General features: G+C 42.1%; 1 protein-coding gene across 7 annotated transcripts in view; it reads left to right on the plus strand.

Moving 5' to 3' along the window:
• The window catches only part of PSPC1 (paraspeckle component 1), a 106344-nt gene that overhangs the window by 16693 nt on the left and 70549 nt on the right, over positions 1-19102 (plus strand). For all 7 annotated transcript variants that reach the window (XR_010115995.1, XR_010115992.1, XR_010115991.1 and 4 more), the window contains exons 3-4: positions 5072-5167; positions 11426-11622. Coding sequence is in view for 3 of the 7 variants with exons in the window: in XM_063619024.1 (XP_063475094.1) it covers positions 5072-5167; positions 11426-11622 (293 nt within the window). In the remaining 4 variants the exon portion in view is untranslated. The remainder of the gene's footprint in view (positions 1-5071; positions 5168-11425; positions 11623-19102) is intronic.

The following is a 19102-nucleotide window of genomic DNA, read 5'->3' on the forward strand; positions in this document are numbered from 1 at the left end:
GTTCTAAGGAAAGATCAGCCACAATGAGGAAAGATCAGTCACAAATATGTAGTTCATATTATATATAATTACAGAAAACATGAAAACCCCAGATGTATACCAGTTGGTATGGTTAAAAAAATTATTGTGCATGCATGCGGTGCGTAAAATGGTGCCATTTTACATTGAGTACATTGGATATCTGAAAAAAAGCATGTATAGGTAATTCACTTTATGTAAAGTTATGCATATATCCAACAGAAAGGCAAGTCTTAAGTGGTTTTCACAAAAATGTGATCAGAGCTCCTCTCCATATGTTAAGATTTCAGGGGCCTTGTTTCTTCTACGAAACTTGCTATTTAAGTTTTTCACAATGAAACATTTTTCAAATTTTTTTGTAAATAAATTAACACTTTAAATTTTAGTATTTTCAGGCCTGAAAGAACACTGAAATACTTTTTCTCCCTCTTACCCCCTGAAAAAAACCTTCAGTTTCTTTTTTTCTGAGACAGGGTTTCAGTCTGCTGCCCAGGCTGGAGTGCAGTGGTGTGATCTCTGCTCACTGCAACTTCCACCTCCCGGATTCAAGCAATTCTCGTTCCTCAGTCTCCTGAGTAGTTGGGACCACAGCTGCCGCCCCGCCACCATGCCCGGCCAATTTTTTGTATTTCTTATTAGAGATGGGGTTTTACCATGTTGGCTAGGCTGGTCTTAAACTCCTGACCTCAGGTGATATGCTTGCCTTGGCCTCCCAAGGTGTTGAGATTACCAATGTGAGCCACCACGCCTGGCCGACTTCACTTTCATTTAATGAACTCTCTTTACCAAGAGCTGTGCTAAGTGCCACCTTTCTTCTTTCGTTATCCTAACAACCCTATGATGCACTGCTATCCCATTTTACCAATGAGAAAACTTCGGCTAGCGCAGGTGAACCTCCTAGCCAAAGGCTGTGCAGCTCATAACCTGCTCTAAACCCTAGGGCCTCAGTCTCAAAGCCTCTCTCTCTCAATTCTTCAAGATAACCAAACTAATCATTGACTTGGTGGTAAAATGGGGAGAAAAACAAAAACCCAAGCAGTAACTTCAGATTTAACATTATGGTTGAACACTTTGTTTCTTTTTGGTCTGTTTTCTACTTATTATATACTTATATTTGCAAAAAGAGTAACCTGGACAGACGTAGTTGCTCATGCCTATAATCCTAGCACTTTGGGAGGCTGAAGCGAGAGGATATCTTGAGCCCAGGAGGTTGAGGCTGCAGTGAGCTGTGGTCACCCCACTGCACTCCAGCCTGGACAACAGAGTGAGACACTGTCTCAAGAAAAAAGAATAAATTTAGTTATTATACCTATGGTAAACAGAATATGAGTTTTTTTTTGGAAACAGTTTTGCTCTTGTTGCCTAGGCTGGAGTGCAATGGCACAGTCTCAGTTCACTGCAACCTCCACCTCCTGGGTTCAAGTGATTATCCTGCCTCAGCCTCCCAAGTAGCTGGGACTACAGACATGCACCACCATACCCAGCTAATTTTTTGTGTTTAGTAGAGACGGGGTTTCACCATGTTGGTCAGGCTGGTCTCAAACTCCTGAGTGATCCACCTGCCTTGGCCTCCCAAAGTGCTGGGATTACAGCTGTGAGCCACCGTGCCCGGCCTTAGGTTGAGTTTTATAAATTTTGGTTATACCTAAAGATGCAAGTGAAATAAACAAGATGAGTCAGAAAATGGAAAAGGGAGCTTCTATAGGGAGTGGTGTATGTACAATGAAACCATAGATAGAAGCACATTTTAGCGTGTGTTTCAATAAATAAAAATAGGACACAGTCCCTTAAGTAATTCCCTTGTACACAATACATACTCATGTTCCTTGGTCTTTTTATGTTGTGTAATTAGATGAATGTGGTTGTGATTGATCTCTTTTTTTTTTTGAGACGGAGTCTCGCTGTGTCACCCAGGCTAGAGTGCAATGGCACGATCTCGGCTCACTGCAACCTCTGCCTCCTAGGTTCCAGCGATTCTACTGCCTCAGCCTCCCGAGTAGCTGGGACTACAGGTGTGTGCCACCACGCCTGGCTAATTTTTGTATTTTTTTAGTAGAGACGGGATTTCACTATATTGGCCAGACTGGTCTTCAACTCCTGACCTCGTGATCCACTCACCTCGGCCTCCCAAAGTGCTGGGGTTACAGGCGTGAGCCACCGCACCCAGCCTGATTGATCTTTGCTCACTGGTTTATGTCTCTTCAGAAGTGGAATTGTAGGAGCAAGATGATATATAGACAGAGTGGTAGAGGGAGACTTCATAAACTTGTTTGTATCGATTAAGTTCCCTCTTAGAAATCTGTACTTCTCCGCTCCCGTACTGTGTAAGAGTTGTCTAGTGGCCCAAACTTACATGTGAAAAGTTTACAATTTGTTAAAATCTCTAACATATTTGAGAATACAGAGATGTCAGAGTGTTCTCTTAATTCTGATTACAGTTTCCCTTGGCTTCATATACTTTTGTCGTTTCTGATGAATGACATATCATCTGCTTAGTTCATTTTTCCATCTTAATTCTGTTTCTGAAGTTTCTTTGAAGGGGGATGGTCTTGTGTTACTGGAGGGGTTTGCTTGTTTCTTTGTTGGCCTCTGCTCAGGTGTACCTTTGATTCTGTTACTGTTCTATGTTTGTGGCCCTGCCATAGCTTCCAGCGGATGAATGGTCCATAAAATGCATCATCTTCATTTTGGCCCTGGGCCTTTTTGGGTACTTTTAGAAGTACCACATCTTAAGTCTCTTTACCTTTGGGTTCCTATTCAGTTTATCTGAGGTTTCTATAATCCCATTCCACCACTCCATGATATTCCATACCTGCTTTAACTGTTTCCTTAAAATGTCTTCACTAACTCAGTAATAATTTTGAAAAGTTATTTTGTATCTTTTCTTACATTTAGGATCTAAAGTCTGTGTTAATCTCTGGTATTATGTGTAAGAGAAGCTTTTGGAGTCCAAAAACCCTTCATCTCTCTAACTTAGTTTTTTCTCTCTGAAGCATCACTGTTTTGAAGGTAGTATAATAGATTTTAATGATGCTTGCGTGGTGATGAGCCGATCTCAAAGGAGATTTTAATATCAGTGTGCCATCCATTCCACTTATTCCTCTTCCCCTCCATGAACTCTCCTTTTCTCCTATTTTACTGAAGAAAACAGTAAAGAAGGAGGGCCTCTAGTCATATCTTTCATCACCCACTCTTCTTGTCATTTCCTTCTTCTCCCAACTTTTCTCCTTGACTGTCTGGTGTCTTCTGCCTTCCCTTTTTTCCCTTTTTGTCTGCCTAACATCTTTTATTTTTATTTTTATTTTTATTTAGAGATGACATCTTGCCTTATTACCCAGGTTAGAGTGCAGTGGCTGTATCATAGCTCACTGCAGCCTCAAATTCCTGGGCTCAAGTGATCCTCCCACCTCAGCCTCCTGAGTAGTGTATGCCATCTGGCTAGTTTTAAATTTTATTTATCTATTTATTTATTTATTTATTTATTTGAGACGGAGTTTCACTCTGTCGCCTGGGCTGGAGTGCAGTGGCGTGATCTTGGCTCACTGCAACCTCCATCTCCCGGATTCAAGCGATTCTCCTGCCTAAGCCTCCCGAGTAGCTGGGATTACAGGCGTGCACCACCATGCCCGGCTAATTTTTTGTATTTTTAGTAGAGACGAGGTTTCACCATGTTGGTCAGGCTGGTCTCAAACTCCTGATCTCATGATCCGCCCGCCTCAGCCTCCCAAAGTGCTGGGATTACAGGCGTGAGCCACTGTGCCCAGCTAATTTTAAAATTTTTTATAGAGACAGGGTCTCATCTTTCCCAGGCTGATCTCGAATTTCTGGGCTCAAGCCATCTTCCCTGCCTTTGCTTCCCAAAGCTCTAGAACTACAGTTGTGAGCCACTTTGCCGACATGTTTTAGGTCAGATTTTTAGCTTTAACTTTTTTTTTTTTTGGTGACAGAGTCTCACTCTGTCGCCCAGGCTGGAAGTACAGTGGCGCGATCACCACTCACTGCAACCTCTGCCTCCTGAGTTCAAGCGATTCTCATACCTCAGCCTCCTGAGTAGCTGGGACTACAGGCGTGTGCCACCACGCCTGGCTAAATTTTGTAGTTTTAGTAGAAACGGGGTTTCACCATGCTGGCCATGCTGGTCTCAAACTCTTGACCTCAGGTGGTCCGCCTGCCTTGGCCTTCCAAAGTGCTGGGATTACAGGTGTGAGCCACTGTGCCTGCTGGCCAACATTTTTAAGAACTTTCTGAACAATACTGATAGATACAGGGAAACTGGGTGGTGGGCACAGATGGGTGGGTTGAGGTGGTGGGACATGTTGATGATAAAGATATATACTTAGAAAATGTCTCACTTGAGAAAAATGTCTCAGAAGTATCATTTGTACTCATAAAAATCAATCAATAGCTGAAGCAGTGGCTATGATGATGACCACACATATAAAACATGGGTTAGGTACAAATTCGTTTTCATTATACTTTCTAAATGTTAACTATAGCCGTTATGCTGGTTCATAATTGTTGCTTTATTTACTCCTCTTTTTGTGGCTTTTGACATGCACCTCTCTCTGACTCAGTAAATGTTTATTGACTGATTTTTTTTTTTTTTTTTTGTGATGGAGTCTTGCTGTGTTGCCCAGGCTGGAGTGCAGTGATGCGATCTCGACTCACTTCAACCTCTGCCTCCCGGGTTCAAGCAATTCTCCTGCCTCAGCGTCCTGAGTAGCTGGGATTACAGGCACACACCACAATGCCCGGCTAATTTTTTGTATTTTCAGTAGAGGTGGAATTTCACCATGCTGGCCTGGATGGTCTTGAACTCCTGACCTCAAGTGATGTGCCCGCCTTCGCCTCCCAAAGTACTGGGATTACACGCGTGAGCCACTGCTTTGGCTGTTGACTGATTTTTATGAGTACAAATGATACTTCTGAGACATTTTTCTCAAGTGAGACATTTTCTAAGTATGTATCTTTATTATTATAAAACATTTCCTTTAAGACGGTATTAATTCTTGGCACTGTGTTAATTTTTATGAATACTTTCATACCTATCCAGGACCCCTCGTCCAGTCATTGTGGAACCCATGGAACAGTTTGATGATGAAGATGGCTTGCCAGAGAAGCTGATGCAGAAAACTCAACAATATCATAAGTAAGATTTTATTAATAGATAATTTGTATATGTACTATTAAGGGTGTTCATTACATTTGTTTTCAAATATTGGATTGTGAGGTGTTCTGTTTATATAATCTGGGTAATAGAGTGGTCTAGTCTACATGGAATGCTATTCTTTTTTTTTTTGAGATGGAGTCTTACTCCTGTCGCACAGGCTGGAGTGCAGTGGCGTGAACTCTGGTGAATTGGCCTTCTGTTCCCTGCTTCCAGATTCTATTTTCCTGCCTTATCTCTCCACTTAGAGATGTGATCCTTATAAATCTTTATGGGAGGCAGAGGGACCGATGGTCTTTTTTTCTGTAACTGCTTCATGCTGACTTGGGGCGTCGTCTCTACCTATTTGGGATCATGGAACTCTCGCCCTGCTCTATCTAATGGAGGCAGGGTAGTTTCTTCATGGCTAGGGGTGGTGTCTTCGCCTGTAACTGGCTGGAGCCTTTGTTGCATGATCATCTGAAGCGTGATGGTCTGTCAAGGGTTCCAGTGGGTGCACAGTTCCAAAAGTGTGGAGGGACCCTTCTCAGTTGTGAGACCATGAACCCAAAGTTCAAGGTCCCAAAGTTTTGTTGTAGTATGGATGGCAGTCTTTTTTTTTGAGACGGAGTCTCACTCTGTTGCCCAGGCTGGAGTGCAGTGGCGCAATCTCAGCTCACTGCAACCTCCCCCTCCCAGGTTCAAGTGATTCGCCTGCCTCAGCATCCCAAGTAGCTGGGACTGTAGGCATGTGCCACCATGCCTGGCTAATTTTTTTGTATTTTTAGTAGAGATGGGGTTTCACCGTGTTAGTCAGGATGGTCTCAATTTCCTGACCTCGTGATCCACCTGTCTTGGCCTCCCAGAGGCCAAGACGTGAGCCACCATGCCCGGCGACTGTCTTTGACGTTTCCAGAAGATTCAAACCATAAAACGGTTTCTTAGGACCGGGCACGGTGGCTTACATGTGTAATCCTAGCACTTTGGGAGGCCGAGGCGGGGCAGATCGCGAGGTCAGGAGTTTGAGACCAGCCTGACTAACATGGTGAAACCCCGACTCTACTAAAATTACAAAAATCAGCCGGGTGTGGTGGCATGCGTCTGTAATTCTAGCTACTCAGGAGGCTGAGGCAGGAGAATTGCTTGAACCCAGGAGGTGGAGGTTGTGGTGAGCCGAGATCGCGCCACCACACTCCAGCCTGGACGACAGCGAGACTCCGTCTCAAAAAAAAAATAAAAAAAGGTTTTCTTTACCCTTTTGCCAGCATGCCAGGCTTCTGGGTTCTCTCTCCCTGAGCGGCCGTAGCGAACCTGCTTGACTCTTCCTCCTGGCTGGCTCACCAAAATATGTTAACGGTGGAGAGTATCCAAGTTCTTGGCGTCTTGAACAAAGAATTGGACAAAATGCTCAAACAAAGCAAGGAAGGAACGAAGGGTTTTATTGAAAATGAAAGTACCACTCCACAGTCTGGGAGTGGGCCTGAGCATAGGGGCTCAAAGGCCTACTTATTTATTTTTTAAGACAGTCTCACTTTGTCACCCAGGCTGGAGTGCAGTAGTGCAGTCTCAGCTCACTGCAACCTCCACCTCCCGAGTTCAAGCGATTCTTGTCCCTCACCCTCCTGAGTAGCTGAGGATTAGAGGCGTGCACCACCACACCCAGCTAATTTTTGTATTTTTAGTAGAGATGGGGTTTACTGTATTGGCCAGGCTGGACTCGAACTCTTGACCTCAGGTGATCCACCCACTTCGGCCTCCCAAGGTGCTGGGATTACAGGTGTGATCCACTGCGCCCGGCCCACTTGTTTATTACATAAATAAAACTTGGAGTGCCTTTGTGTTAGCCACCGTTCTAGGTGCTAGCGGTGTAGTCAAGCAGGTAGTTAGATTTATAACTAGGATTTAGAGCAACTGTCCTGGCTGGATTTATGAACATGACATTTTGAAGTCAAAGGACCAAACCTTGAACCTTGGAGTTCTTTAGTGTGTAGAGATTGGGAAGATCAGAAGGAATCAATAACGACTGAGAAGGGAGCATTCATTCATTGGAATAGGGGGAAGAACCATCATACTGTGTGACTGTATCCTGGAAGCAAGGGAGGAAAGTATTTCAGGGAGGAAGCATTAGCATTAGCATTGATTATAATTCATATCTTTTTTTTTTTTTTTTTTTGAGATGGAGTTTCACTCTTGTTGCCCAGGCTGGAGTGCACTGGTGCAATCTTGGCACACCACAACCTCCGCCTCCCAGGTTCAAGTGATTCTCCTGCCTCAGCCTCCCAAGTAGCTGAGACTACAGGCGCACGCAACCATGCTCAGCTAATTGTTGTATTTTTAGTAGAGACGGAGTTTCACTATGTTGGCCAGGTTGGTCTCGAACTCCCGACCTTGTGATCCGCCTGCGTCGGCCTCCCAAAGTGCTGGGATTACAGGCGTGAGCCACCACGCCCGGCCTAATTAATATCTATTCTAATTTCCTTTGCAATGCTATTTCTCTTTCTTTCTCTTTTTTTGAGACAGGGTCTGGCCCTGTTGCCCAGACTGCAGTGCAATGGCATGGTCATGGCTTACTGCAGCCTCTGCCTCCTGGTCTCAAGTGATCTTTCCACCTCAGCACCCCCCAGGTAGCTGGGACTACAGATGTGGGCCACCATGCCCATCTAATTTTTTAATTATTTTGTAAAGAGTTTTGTCATGTTGCTCAGAGTGGTCTCGAACTCCTGGGCTCAAGCGATTTGCCCGCATTGGCCTCTCAAAGTGTTGGGTTTACAGGTGTGAGGCACTGCACCTGGCCACAGTGCCATTTTTTAAAAGAGTTCCTGTGATTTCCTCTTCACTTAACTTTTTCCTCGTTATAGGTCACCATTACAAATTTGAAATAAAGCATACGTTTGGATTTGGGAGTTAAGAGAACTAGAAGTAGAAGGTTGTTGTAAGAATAGACTTTATAGGCAATATTTGTTTATATAGTTAATGATATCAGCAAAATTTAAGAGCTAGTTATAGCTGGGCGTGGTGGCACACACCTGTAATCCTAGCACTTTACTTTGGGAGGCCGAGGTGGGTGGATCACATGAGGTCAGGAGTTCGAGACCAGCCTGGCCAACATGGTGAAACCCTGTCTCTACTAAAAATACAAAAATTAGCCGGACGTGTTGGCGTGCGCCTGTAATCCCAGCTATTTGGGAGGCTGAGGCAAGAGAATCTCTTGAATCCGGGAGGTGGAGCAGAGATTCTGCCACTGCACTCCAGCCTGGGTGACAGAGTGAGACTCTCAAAAAAAAAAAAAAAAAAAAAAGAGTTAGTTATATTCCCACTTTTATTACTAAAGATTTAGATTTATTCACAGAAAAAAATGCTCACAAGGCTGGGCGCAGTGCCTTACGCCTGTAATCCCTGCACTTTGGGAAGCCAAAGCGGGTGGATCACCTGAGATCAGGAGTTGGAGACCAGCCTGGCCAACATGGTGAAACCCCATCTCTACTAAAAATACAAAAAATTAGCTGGGTGTGGTGGCAGGAGCCTGTAATCCCAGCTATTTGGGAGGCTGAGGCAGGAGAATCACTTGAACCTGGGAGGTGGAGGTTGCAGTAAGCTGATATGGCGCCGCTGCATTCCAGCCTGGGCTACAAGAATGAAACTGTCTCAGAAAAAAAAAGAAAAAGAAAAAGAAAATGCTCACAGAACATAAGAGCCAAAATTCAAATTCACCTGCACCTTCAAATAATCATGTTATTTCAGTGTTTTTTTTTCCTTTGGGAGAAAATAAATAATTTAAAAATATAGTCAGTCTTTGACTTCGGAACTGCTGACCAATAAACAATTCTTTTAAAAAAATTAGTGGTTGGTAGATTCTCCCAATCTTTCCCACTTTCCAGTCAGTGCTTTAAAAAGAAAGAAATCCAAGTAGGTTTTTCAGATATAGAGTCCCTAGGATCATGGCTGTCTTTGATTTTTCTTCATATGCTTCTGCATATCTTTCCCTCTCTTGTTATTACATCTTTCCCTCTGTGACAGCCTTCTCTTTTCTCTCTCCTAGATTTGTCATACCCACCCCTCCTCACCTCCCTACCCCAAAATAAAAGTTAAAATTTACATTTATAGCAAGGTGTCTATGCTTTTATTCATGGAGTGGGGATTGTTTTCCCATGAGTACTTTTAAATACAGGCTGTTATAGGTGAGACTAATTGAAGATATTTATGCAAAAATTTCTTGAAAGTTGGCTGGGTGTGGTGGCTCCCACCTGTAATCCCAGCACTTTGGGAGGCAGAAGCATTGCTTCCAGGAGTTTGAGACCAGCCCAGGCAACAAAAATAGTGGTACCTCATCTCTACAAAAAATACAAAAATTAGCTGGTCATGGTGGCATGCCTCTGTAGTTCTAGGTACTCTGCAGCCTCAGGTGGGAGGATTGCTTGAGCGTGGGAGGTTGATTTGGCAAGTGAGCCTTTTTTCTTTTTTTTTTTTTGAGATGGAGTCTTGCTCTTGTTGCCCAGGCTGGAGTGCAGTGGCACAATATTGGCTCACTGCAACCTCCGTCTCCCGAGTTCAAGCGATTCTCCTGCCTTAGCCTCCCGAGTAGCTGGGATTACAGGCACCCGCCACCACGCCTGGCGGATTTTTGTAATTTTAGTAGAGACGGGGGTTTTGCCATGTTGGCCAGGCTGGTCTTGAACTCCTGGCGCTGTTATCCACTTGCCTCAGCCTCCCAAAGTGCTGGGATTACAAGTGTGACCTACCATGCCCGGTCTTGGCAGTGAGTCTTAATTGTGCCACTACACTCCTGTGAAACTGAGCAAGACCCTGTCTCAGAAAAACCCAAAGCAACACCACCAACAACAAAAATTCTTAAAAGTGAAAAGAAAGGCTGGGCACGGTGGCTCACACCTGTAATCCCAGAACTTTGGGAGGCCGAGGTGGGCAGATCACAGGGTCAGGAGTTCAAGACCAGCCTGGCCAACATAGTGAAACCTGTCTCTACTAAAAAATACAAAAAATAAGCCAAGCATGGTGGCGGGCACCTGTAATCCCAGCTACTCGGGAGGCTGAGGCAGGAGAATGGTGTGAACCCGGGAGGTGGAGTTTGCAGTGAGCCGAGATTATACCATTGCACTCCAGCCTGGGCAATACTGTGAGACTCTGTCTCAAAAAAAAAAAAAAAAAAAAAAAAAACTGAAAAAAAAAATTGCGGACCAGGTGTGGTGTCTTGTACCTGTAATTTTGGCACTTTTGGAGGCTGAGAAATGAGGATTACTTGAGGCCAGGAGTTTGAGATAGTCATATTTTTTATATGTCTCTAAAATAAATATTTACATATATATGTATATATGAAAAAAATGACTTTCAAATACATTCATAGCCCTTCATTTGGTAATTTGTTAATTTTATTCAAGAAATCTATATTAAATGTATATACTGCACTCTAGGTACTTGAGGTACAGCATTTAACAGCCACATTTGATGTTGTCAGTTGAGTTTATAGTCTATCAAGAGAAAGAGGTATTAAATAATTAACTACAATGGTAGTAAGTTAGGCCTTGATTTTTGGGGCCTACCCAATTAATTGGCACATAACATTCAATAAAATCTAGCTGGTTTTACTAGAAAAACATCTGATCCAGACAGTTAATTCATATTCATATGTTCCAGACTTTCTTTTTTTTTTTTTTTTTTTTTTGAGACGGAGTCTTGCTCTGTCACCCAGGCAGGAGTGCAGTGGCAGGATCTCAGCTCACTATAAGCTCTGCCTCCTGGGTTCACGCCATTCTCCTGCCTCAGCCTCCTGAGTAGCTGGGACTACAGGTGCCTGCCACCACGCCCGGCTAATTTTTTTGTATTTTTAGTAGAGACAGGATTTCACCACGTTAGCCAGGATGGTCTGGATATCCTGACCTCGTGATCTGCCCGCCTCGGCCTCCCGGAGTGCTGGGATTACAGGCATGAGCCACTGTGCCCGGCCTGTAAAATATTTCATTGACTGAAAACCAGAAAATGAAACCTCCAAAAGCAGAAATTTTGCAGGTAATAATTAGGAGAATGCAGGTTGTAGCATCAGATTGTGTAAGTTTGAATCATTGTTCCATTATTAGTTGAACATTCTTGGGCAGTTCTTAAACTCAGGCCTGTAATCACAATATTGTCACGAGGTAATTCATGTAGACACGGTGTCTCACACGGTGTCTTGGACATTGTAAGTGCTTGTTCTCATTTGTTGTTTTATCTTTTAAGCATACATTTCTGTATGTTTTAATGTTAATTTAGGGAAAGAGAACAACCACCACGCTTTGCTCAACCTGGGACATTTGAATTTGAGTATGCATCTCGATGGAAGGCTCTTGATGAAATGGAAAAGCAGCAGCGTGAGCAGGTTGATAGAAACATCAGAGAAGCCAAAGAGAAACTGGAGGCAGAAATGGAAGCAGCTAGGCATGAACACCAATTAATGCTCATGAGGCAAGGTAAACATGGATTTTCATGTACATGTGGTATGATTTTTTTTTTCCCCTTAAGTGTGTGTACCATTCATGTACTACTGTGTAAAGTGCCATTTAGGAGTTTAGAGGTAAAGTTGGAACTCAACATATTAGGTGTGAAAATCTCCCTTTTCCCAGGTAACTTCTCTTTTTTTTTTTTTTTTTGTAAGATGCTACTGTATTAGTTTTCTATTGCTACAATGACAAAGCACTATAAAGTTATTGTTTTAAAACAACACAAATGTTTTCTTTTACATTACTGGAGATTAGAAGTCTAAAATCAAAGTTACATTCCTTCTAGAGTCTTCGGGCTATTTTCTGCTTCTAGAGGCCCCTTGCCTCCCTTGGCTCACAGCCCCTTCCTCCATTTTGAAAGTGTATCACTCCAGCCACTGGTTCTGAGTGATACAACATCCTTTCCCAGGTAACTTCTCTTAAAAAAGAACACAACTTATTAAAAGTTAGTTTTCTTTGCCAGGCGCAGTGGCTCATGCCTGTAATCCCAGCACTTTGGGGGGCCGAGGCAGATGGATCACCTGAGGTCGGGAGTTCGAGACCAGCCTGACCAACATGGAGAAACGCCATCTCTACCAAAAATATAAAATTAGCCAGGCATGGTGGTGTGCACCTGTAATCCCAGCTAGTTGGGAGGCTGAGGCAGGAGAATCGCTTGAATCCAGGAGGCAGAGGTTGCAGTGAGCTGAGATTGCATCATTACGCTCCAGCCTGGGCAACAAGAGCAGAACTCTGTCTCAAAAAAAAAATTAAAAAGTTAGTTTTAACTTATGCAAGTAGTATTGTTGGAGGTAATTTGCGGGTATTAAATTGTGCCAGTATCAAATACATGATTCTCTTGGCAAACAGAAACATAGCAGGCAAATTTTGGTAGGTAGACATGGCACATACAGGATTTTTTGTTTGATGAGAAGAATAATTTGGACAAATGCTGGCTATTTAAGATTATTATTACATGTTTGAATGAGTACAGATGGATAATCTGGTAGAGATGAAAAAGATTCATTTGTACAAATTGATATGGGGATTTAGGAAAAGTTAGTAATTGGCAAGAATATATATATATAGAATCTATATATAGAATCTATATATATAGAATCTATATATAGAATCTATATATAGATTCTATATATATAGAATCTATATATAGAATCTATATATATAGAATCTATATAGAATCTATATATAGAATCTATATAATCTATATAGAATCTATATAGATTCTATATAGAATCTATATAGAATCTATATAGAATCTATATAGAGAATATATAGAGAATATATAGAGAATATATATAGAATATATATAGAATATAGATATAGAATATATATAGAATATAGATATAGAATATAGATATAGAATATACAGAATATAGATATAGAATATATATACAGAATATATATATACATAGAATATATATATAGAATATATATATAGAATATATATAGAATATATATATAGAATATATATATAGAATATATATATAGAATATATATATAGAATATATATATAGAATATATATATAGAATATATATATAGAATATATATATAGAATATATATAGAATATATATATAGAATATATATATAGAATATATATAGAATATATATATAGAATATATATATATATATAGAATATATATATATATATATATATATATATATTTTTTTTTTTTTTTTTTTTTTTTGAGATGGAGTCTTGCTCTGTTGCCCAGGCTGGAGTGCAATGGCGCCATATTGTCTCACTGCAACCTCCACCTCCTGGGTTCAGGCAACTCTCCTGCCTCAGCCTCCTGAGTAGCTGGGAATACAGGCACACACCACAATGTCCGGCTAATTTTTTTGTATTTACCTTCTCTTGGCTGTCCCCAGAGATCAGGGTACCACAGCTGCCTGCCTGAATTTCTGCATTAGCGTTCCTGCTGAACGTTTCTGCCGTCTAGTCTTGACTTTCTTTAAACCATTCTGTATACTAGATTCAGTATTTTTCTTAGCAGGTGAAAATTTGATCATTCTTCTCTAAATCCTTTTGGGTGAATTCTCATTTACTTTAGAATGAAGTGTAGGTTTTTTTTGGTATGTGTGTTCTAGTATTTCGTACATCACTATTCAGTAAATGTTTATTGAGCAATTATGATCAAGTCATTGAGTAACCGTGCTGATGCCACATACGTTAAAACAAAATTGAGCCCAGCAAACAATAGAAACTAGTCAGGTGTTTTGGTTTAATTTGGACCCTAAGCTTGGTAGTTCTATAAGTTCACTGTTCTGACAAAATTGAATTCATTTATATCTTAGAGTAGATTTAAAGGTAAACTGTCATTAGCCAGATGTGGTGGTGGGGCGCCTGTAATCCCAGCTACTTGGGAGGCAGGGAATTACTTGAACCCAGGAGGTAGAGGTTGCAGTAAGCCGAGATCACGCCACTGCGCTCCAGCCTGGGCGACAGACAGAGCGAGACTCCATTTAAAAAAAAAAAGATAAACTGTCTTTTATTTTGTGGAAAATTTGCAAGTTGTTATTTGAGATAAAGGTACTGAATCATTCATTAGCTGTTAGATCTGGAAGAGAGTTTTTTTTTTTTTGAGACAGAATCTCACTCTGTCGCCCAGCCTGGAGTGCAGTGGCATGATCTTGGCACACTGCAACCTCCGCCTCCCGTGTTGAGGCAATTCTCGTGCCTCACCCTCCCTAGTACACCCTCCCTGGGACTACAGGTGCGTGCTACCATGCCCGGCTAATTTTTTGCTTTTTTTAAATTTGAGATGGAGTCTCACTGTTGTCACTCAGGCTGGAGTGCATTGGTGTGATCTTAGCTCACTGCAACCTCCACCTCCAGGGTTCAAGTGATCCTCCTGCCTCAGCCTCCTAAGTAGCTGGGATTACAAGTGTGTGCCTCCACACTTGGCTAATTTTTTGTATTTTTAGTAGAGATGGGGTTTTACTGTGTTGGCCAGGCTGTTCTTGAACTCCTGACCTCAGGTGATCCGCCCGCCTCGGCCTCCCAAAGTGCTGGGATTGCAGGCATGAACCACTGTGCCTGGCCAGTTTTTTTGTATTTTTAGTAGAGATGGGATTTCTCCATGTTGGCCAAGCTGATCTTGAACTCCAAGCCTTGAGTAATCTACCCACCTTGGCCTCCCATAGTGCTGGGATTACAGATATGAGCCACCGTGCCCAGCCAAGAGATCTTAAAGTTTGTCCAGTCCAGTGGTTTTGAAATTTTATTACCCATTAGAATCATCTTGGAAATTTTCGAAATTTTGTTTCCTGAGCTCTGTGGTTGCCCTAGCCCTTCTGTTCAATATGAATTGTTTTCCCTTAGCCTGCTAGGCACTTCTGCCATTTTGTTTCCCACCTACCTACAGTTGTGCCCTAGTTAGATAATAATGTTGATTAGATGTGGAAGCATCTGTACTAAAGATTTGTGTTGATGCTACAAACAGTGGTATAACATTCACTAATTTAGCACATCTTTAATGTCAGTTATGGGAGACACAACTGAAGTACTGAGGATATATTGATGGCAAAGAACATTTCTTTAGACTTCAGTTTTTTCTTGAGCTCTTAGAAAACTTTGCCCGAAGGTATTTTGATGTTTGAAGTAGAGTAATTTTGCAAAGTTATTTATTTCCCATGAGTTTTTTTGTTGTTTATCGTGTGTGTTCATTTAAAGTCTCTGTTAACAATATCTTAGTTTATAATATTAGAAAATCACATTGCCTGTTGCATCCTCCTCCCTGCTTGTGGGTTCACTTGTGCCGAAGTACTTGTACTTATTTGACCCAAAGTCTGCAGTTGGATTGATCCAAAGTCTGCAAATTGATCCAAAGTCTGCAAATTTCAGTTGTAGTTTGTTTAAAAATTTAAAAAGTTACAACTTCCTTCCATTTGTTCTACAATTTTGTATTTCTTTTTTTTTTTCTTTTTTTGAGACAGACTTGCTCTGTCGCCCAAGCTGGAGTGCAGTGGTGCAACCTCAGCTCACTGTAACCTACCTCTTGCCTTCTGGGTTCAAGCGATTCTCCCGCCTCAGCCTCCCAGGTAGCTAGGATTACAGGTGTACACCACCACGCCCAGCTAATTTTGTATTTTTAGTAGAGATGGGGTTTCACCATGTTGGTCAAGCTGGTTTCGAACTCCTGACCTCAAGTCATCTACCCGCCTTGACCTCCCACAGTACTGGGATTACAGGCATGAGCCATGTACCCAGCCTACAATTTTATATTTCATCTAGCATTTCTAAGGATGCATTCAGTTTGAGGAGAGACTGTGATTAATCTTAGTTGTGTGGTTCCGCAGAAACATGTATCATGACATATCATGGAAGGAGAAATCTTGAACAATACAGAAAAATTGTCCCCCTATTTACTACCTTCTGCTTTTTTGTAGGAATCACTCTTCTGTATTTTAAGTCTCTTTTGTATCCTTTAATGAAAAAAAATTTGCATGTCATTAGATGTTTTTGTGTATTTGTAAGCAAAAAACCCAAGAATCGTAACAACAAAACAAACTGGCTGGGCGTAGTGGCTCATGCCTGTAATTCTAGCACTTTGGGAAGCTGAGGTGGGAGGATTGCTTGAGTCCAGGAGTTCAAGACTAAACCTCAGTAACATAGTGAGACCCCGTCTCTACCAAAAGTACAAAAATTAGCCGGGCATGGTGGCATGTGTCTGTAGTTGCAGCTACTTGGGAAGGCTTAGGTGGGTGGATCACCTGAGCCTGGGAGCTTGAAGCTATAGTGAGCTGTAATTATGCCACTGTACGCTAGCCTGGGTGACAGAACGAGACTCTGTCTCCAAAAAAAAAAAGCTGTTTACCTTTTCTGTACCTTTTTTACTTTCTACATGAATATATATGTAAATATTCGCCTTATATTTTTAATGGCTGTATGATATTCTTTTATATGGGTATAATTAGTTTAGTTCATCCTCTTTCGATAATAATTTCTCTTTTCAGTTTGTTTTTAAAAGTAGTGCTGCAAAGAATATATATGCACGTGTCAGAAAATTTTTGTTAATGTTGATTTTTTTTTTTTTTGAGACGGAGTTTCACTCTTGTTGTCCAGGCTGGAGTGAAATGGCGCCATCTCGGCTTACTGCAACCTCCACCTCCTGGGTTCAAGCAATTCTCCTGCCTCAGCCTCCTGAGTAGCTGGGATTACAGGCATGCGCCACCACGCCTGGCTAATTTTGTATTTTTAGTAGAGACGGGGTTTCTCCATGTTGGTCAGGCTGGTCTCGAACTCCTGACCTCAAGTGATCTGCCCGCCTCAGCCTCCCAAAGTGTTGGGGTTACAGGTGTGAGCCGCCACACCCAGCCGTAAATGTTGATTCTTATTGAACACACGGGTACCTTACAATAATAATTGTTTCATTTATACTTTACTGATAATTATTTAGTCCTTTCTAGATTCAACTCCCATTACATTAAAAAAAAAATTTTTTTTTTGAGATGGAGTCTCACTCTGTTGCCCAGGCTGGTGTTCAGTGGCACAATCTCAGCTCACTACAACCTCCGGCTCCCGGGTTCAAGTGATTCCCCTCCCTCAGGCATGAGCCACCATACCTGGCTAATTTTTGTATTTTTAGTAGAGACAGGGCTTTGCCATGTTGGCCAGGCTGGTCTCAAACTCCTGGCCTCAAGTGATCTGCGCGCCTCAGCCTCCCAAAGTGTCAGGATTACAGGCGTGAGCCACTGCGCCTGGCTCCATTACATTAATTTTTTTAACGTTTATTTATTTAAAAATTTAGAGACAGCGTCTCGCTCTGTTGCCCAGGCTGGAGTGCAGTGGAGTGCAGTGGCGCAATCTCGGCTTACTGCAACCTCTGCCTCCATGTTTCAAGTGATTCTCCTGCCTCAGCCTCTTGAGTAGCCTGGATTACAGGCGTGTGCCACCACACTCGGCTAATTTTTGTATTGGTAGTAGAGATGGGGTTTCACCATGTTGGTCAGGCTGATCTTGAACTCCTGACCTCGTGATCCACCCACCTCAGCCTCCCAAAGTGCTAGGATTATAGGTGTGAGCTACTCGGGTAGCTGAGGCAGGAGAATCGCTTGAACCAGGGAGTCGGAGGTTGCAGTGAGCAGAGATCGCACCACTGCACTCCAGCCTGGCGACAGAGCGAGACTCCGTCTCAAAAAAAAACAAACAAAACAAATATGTTGCTCTGAGCCCTTCTTAAAGAAATCAACAGAGGATAAACATCACACAAGAACAGAACAGTTATGCCTGAACCTACTTGAGATATTAGGATTTAAATACATGTGAGGTTTATGATTAAAGAATATTAATGCAGACAGGAGATTGAGACCGTCCTGGCTAACATGGTGAAACCCCATCTCTATTGAAAATACAAAAATTAGCCGGGCCTGGTGGTGGCACGCACCTATAGTCCCAGCTACTCGGGAGGTTGAGGCAGGAGAATTGCTTGAACCCAGGAGGCGGAGGTTGCAGTGAGCCGATATCACGCCACTGAACTCCAGCCAGGGCAACAGAGAGACTCCATCTCAAAAAAAAAAAAAATTAATTCAGTGTCATAAATCTGGACAGATCAGAGGTAAAATAAAAACTGAAAGAAAAATAAAGAGACTAGTATTTTTAGAAAATAAAATTGTTAGATCAGAAGTTATACATTCAGTTTTCATGACTTGTGCAATTTTAAACTGAGAAAACACTGTCTCACAGTCTAGCAAATAAAATTTTAGTTTGTTTATATTCCTTTTTTCTGTACCTGTATTTATGGTACATTGAAATTATAGCATATAATTTCATGTAATTTTATCATTAAATTTGTTAGGACAGCATTTTAATTAATTAATTAATTAATTAATTAGAGACAGTCTTGCTCTGTCACCCAGGCTGGATTGCGTTGGCACAATCTCTGCTCACTGCAACCTGTGCCTCCCACGTTCAAGTGATTCTTCTGCCTCAGCCTCCTTGAGTAGCTGGGACTACAGGCGTGTGCCACCATGCCCGGCTTATTTTTGTAGTTTTAGTAGAGACAGTGTTTTGCCATGTTGGCCAGGCCGGTCTCAAACTCCTGACCTCAAGTGATCCACCCGCCTCGGCCTCCCAAAGTGCTGGGATTACTTTCGGAGGCCAAGGCAGCCTCCCACTTTGGTAAGCCACTGTGCCCAGCCAGGAAAGCATTTCAAAGTGTTATTTGGTTTAGTAAGTAATAAGTAATACTGTAGATGATGCCTTCCTGTCTGTAGATGGCTTTGTTTTATTTTATTAAGAAAAATTCCTGAGTGTAATTTCCTGGATCAAAAGATAAAGACATCTCTAGTTGGGCCAGGTGTGGTGGCCCACGCCTGTAATCCCAGCACTTTGGAAGGCCGAGGCAGGTGGATCACAAGGTTACGAGTTCAAGACCATCTGGCCAAGATAGTGAAACCTCGTCTCTACTAAAAATACAAAAATTAGCTGGGCGCAGTTGTGGGCGCCT

Source organism: Symphalangus syndactylus, chromosome 15 (assembly GCF_028878055.3).
Source record: "Symphalangus syndactylus isolate Jambi chromosome 15, NHGRI_mSymSyn1-v2.1_pri, whole genome shotgun sequence".
Lineage (NCBI taxonomy): Eukaryota > Metazoa > Chordata > Mammalia > Primates > Hylobatidae > Symphalangus > Symphalangus syndactylus.